General features: G+C 61.5%; 1 protein-coding gene across 1 annotated transcript in view; it reads right to left on the bottom strand.

The window, feature by feature from the left end:
• Window positions 1-3,381, bottom strand: part of PRDM15 (PR/SET domain 15) — a 55,666-nt gene that overhangs the window by 43,208 nt on the left and 9,077 nt on the right. Inside the window, exon 5 of the mRNA XM_023538198.1 lies at window positions 3,068-3,320. Coding sequence (XP_023393966.1) covers window positions 3,068-3,320 — 253 coding nt within the window. The remainder of the gene's footprint in view (window positions 1-3,067; window positions 3,321-3,381) is intronic.

The following is a 3,381-nucleotide window of genomic DNA, read 5'->3' as shown; positions in this document are numbered from 1 at the left end:
TAGAAAAAAATATGAACAAAGTAATTTTTTGAAGGAGCGGCTCACTGCTCCCCAGGTCGAAACCACTTTTCTGTGTATTCAGAGCTCAGCTCGGCCAATGTGCAAATGGGCCAGTTTCTACGACAAAGACGCACGTTCGAAGCATGTCGGAAAGGGAATTACACGGCGGAGTCTGGGCTCACCGCAAAGACTGAAGGACCCACGGCAAGCCCGCCCCTGTCCGTTAGTCCCCCGCACGACTCTTCTAGAACATTCACCGTGCTCTGCTCCACCCACACTGGGCCAAAGAGTGGTGATGACCCCCTTCCTGCTGCCATCGTGGTGGTGGTCTCCCGGACCGTCCAGACGCAGGGAGAGGCCTTGTCGCTGAGGAGAGCTGAGGCCACCAGCCGCCTGTGGGACCTGGAGCATCAGAAGCATGCGCAGGGCCGGCTTCTGTGGGTCGAGGCCTCTCCTCGGTGGTCCCATCATCGACTCCAGTTTCTAGGCAGCAGGCAGTGCCAGTCTGCCGGCAAATGGTTTCAGCGGGGTCAGCGTTCGACACACAGAGACTGCGCTGGGCCAGGCAGGGCTGGAGCAGGCTCCAGAAGCTCCGCTGTGTCGGGAAGGGGCTTCTGGAGACTCGGGAAGGACCGGCTTTGGGAAGGGGCCGGCAGGAGGCCAGGGCAGGGGAAGCAGCGTGCGGAGGCCTCGTGCAGCTGCCATGTCGCAGTTTCACCAGCCGGCCCCGGGCCACGGAGGCAGATGTGACCTCGGACCCCAGGAGAAAGGCCGACCCGAGAACTAGCAGCGCTGCCAGGGCTTAAGGACCGCTTGGCGGGAAAACGGAAATGAGGGAGCCGACTCACCAACGGGGCAACGGCAGCCAGTAACTCCCACTGCGCTGCCAAGCCATACTCGACTGCCATTTGTCCCAAAACAAAACCACGGCAAGTATTTCTAAAATTTTAGAATACCTAAATTGCTTACTTATTTTCCTAATTCGAAAACTTGTTGGGAGTGACCATGCCTTTCAGCCTGGCTGGTTGTTCCAGCGGAACCACCCCGTGTCTCCAGCCTCGGAAGCCTGAAGGTCTGCCTCTGACGAGCCAGATCCCAATGTGCCGCCTGGGCTGGTCCCAAGGCACACGAGGCGGCAGCCGCCCAGGCCGTAAGGAATCGGGGACAGAACATGAGTCAGGAAGAGCTCGGAGACCTTGGACGGCAGCAAGGCCAGTGCAGCAGGCTGAGGAGTGACACCTGACCATGCCCCAACGGGGCGGCGCTGCAGGAGCCCCCCTCGGGGCCAGCCCAGGAGCCTGGTTCCACAAACCGTGTAGGGCGGAGCTAGAGCAGCCTGAGAGAGCTGTCAGTCTCCAAATTTTGTCTGCTTCACTATCGAAATAAGATAGGGAGTTTCTCCCCTTGTGACAATCTCTGTGGAGGGGTCAGGCCCCCGCTGCCAAGCGTCCTTTAACGTCCACTGCCATTAGACCACTCCCAGGGGCTCCCCAAGGCACCCCCCCCCACCCGCCAGGCCTGCAGTGAGCTGAGGAGTGGCCCCCACGTTCAGGTCTGCCTGGAAGTTTTGGGCAGGGCCTCTGCAGATGTCATCAAGGGACGGGGAGCTCAGGCTGATCTGGGTGGGTCCCAGATCCAGTGACGGGTGTCCTCATAACAAGGGAACACAGAAACAGGGAGGAGGCGTGTGAACACACAGGCAGGGATTGGAGCGGCGCGGCCACAAGCCAAGGACACCAAGGGCTGTCAGCAGCAGCACAAGCTGCGACACAGGCTGGAAGGGGTTCTCCCTCAGAGCCCCCGGAAGGAAGCAGCCCTGCCCACGCTTTGGCCTCCTGAACTGAGACAACCCATTTCTGTCAGCAACCCATTCGTGCTGCCTCACAGAGCCCCGTGTCACACGCTGCTGGGCGGCCACCCCAGGCAGCTCGCAAACCCCAGCCGCGTGAGCACACAAGACAGAGCCTTCCGCACCGTGCGGGCCCCAGCGCTGTTCCGTGTCACGGTGCATTCATAACAGAAAGGAAGCCCCCCGCCTGTCAGAATCCTGGCGTTCGGGGGCGTCACAGAAAATAATCTTCGTGGCCACACAGAATCCATGTGCCCAACAGCATTGGGCCGAGCACAGCGAGGCGCCACCCCAACAAGCTAGGACGTCCAGTGGCAGCACTCTCACGGGGTCCCTCGGAATTGCGGCCAGGACCCGCACCCCAAGGCCCACGGGTGGGGAAGACGTAACTCACTGGGCCCCTCATGAAGCGACGCCTGCACCTGGCGGTGGGACGCACCCTCGGATTGGCCTTCCAACTGGACATCGGGTTTGGGCCGACTGCACACGACCTTCGTCAGGGCTGTCTCTGAACGAGTGCATGTACACACTCACACACACATACATGCACACACACGCACTCACGCACACATGCTCACGTATACACGTGCACACACATGCATGCACGCATACAATGCACACGCACACACTCATGCACACACAAGCACGCACATACACACATGCACACACTCACACGCATGCACTCACGCATACACACGCACGCACACATACACACACATGCACACACTCGTGCACAAACACATGCATGTACGCGCACGTGCATGCACTCACACGCACACACACATACTCGCACTCACACGCACACATGTGCACACACCTCAAGTCCTCAAGGTGGCTGCAAGGTGGCCAGCATGTCCCCGGAGGCAGAGCCCTCCACGTGTACTGTGGCCTGGGCAGGCTCCTCACCCTCTCTGTGCTCCACGTCCTCGGCCCAAAACCAGGAACAGTACCCAACCTCGGAGGACCTGGCAGATAAGCCGCGTGGAGGGCCCTGCGGGCAGCTCCCTGTCCAAGCGTGGGGTTCACTGCGGCAGAGCTGGGGGGTGCACGTCCTCCCAGCGAGGGCGAGCTCTGCTCACCGTCTGTCAGCCGCCTTTATGAGGAGCAGAGCAGACCCAGCACGTGGGGTCAAGGCCGCCCACCCTGCTCGCCCTGTGCAGCTGGCTCGCCCACATGCGGCCAAGGGGCCCAGCGCCTCACAGTGAGGCAGGCGCATACCGTGGACACCAGGGCAGGCCTGCTTCAGCATGGGCTTGTCCATCTTCTTGGCGTAGAAGGCGGCGTACCAGACGCGCAGCTCGGTGCCGGGGGGGATGTCCCGCGACGTGGTGAAGTACACGTCGCTGCCGTGCTGGAAGGCCGTCAGGTTCTGGTGCTCGGGCGCCAGCGCCGGCCGCACCAACATCATCCAGTTGCAGTCATCCTCGTTAGAGGTGTCGAAGCACACGGGGTGCCCGTCCTTCTGGAATACCTGGGGGGCACGCCCGCCGCGGGGCCAGGAGGGGCTGGTTACCGCAGGTCTGCGTGTCAGC

The sequence above is a fragment of the Pteropus vampyrus genome, unplaced genomic scaffold (assembly GCF_000151845.1).
Source record: "Pteropus vampyrus isolate Shadow unplaced genomic scaffold, Pvam_2.0 Scaffold214, whole genome shotgun sequence".
NCBI classification, from domain to species: Eukaryota; Metazoa; Chordata; class Mammalia; order Chiroptera; family Pteropodidae; genus Pteropus; species Pteropus vampyrus.
This window is presented reverse-complemented; position numbering and strand designations above follow the sequence as displayed.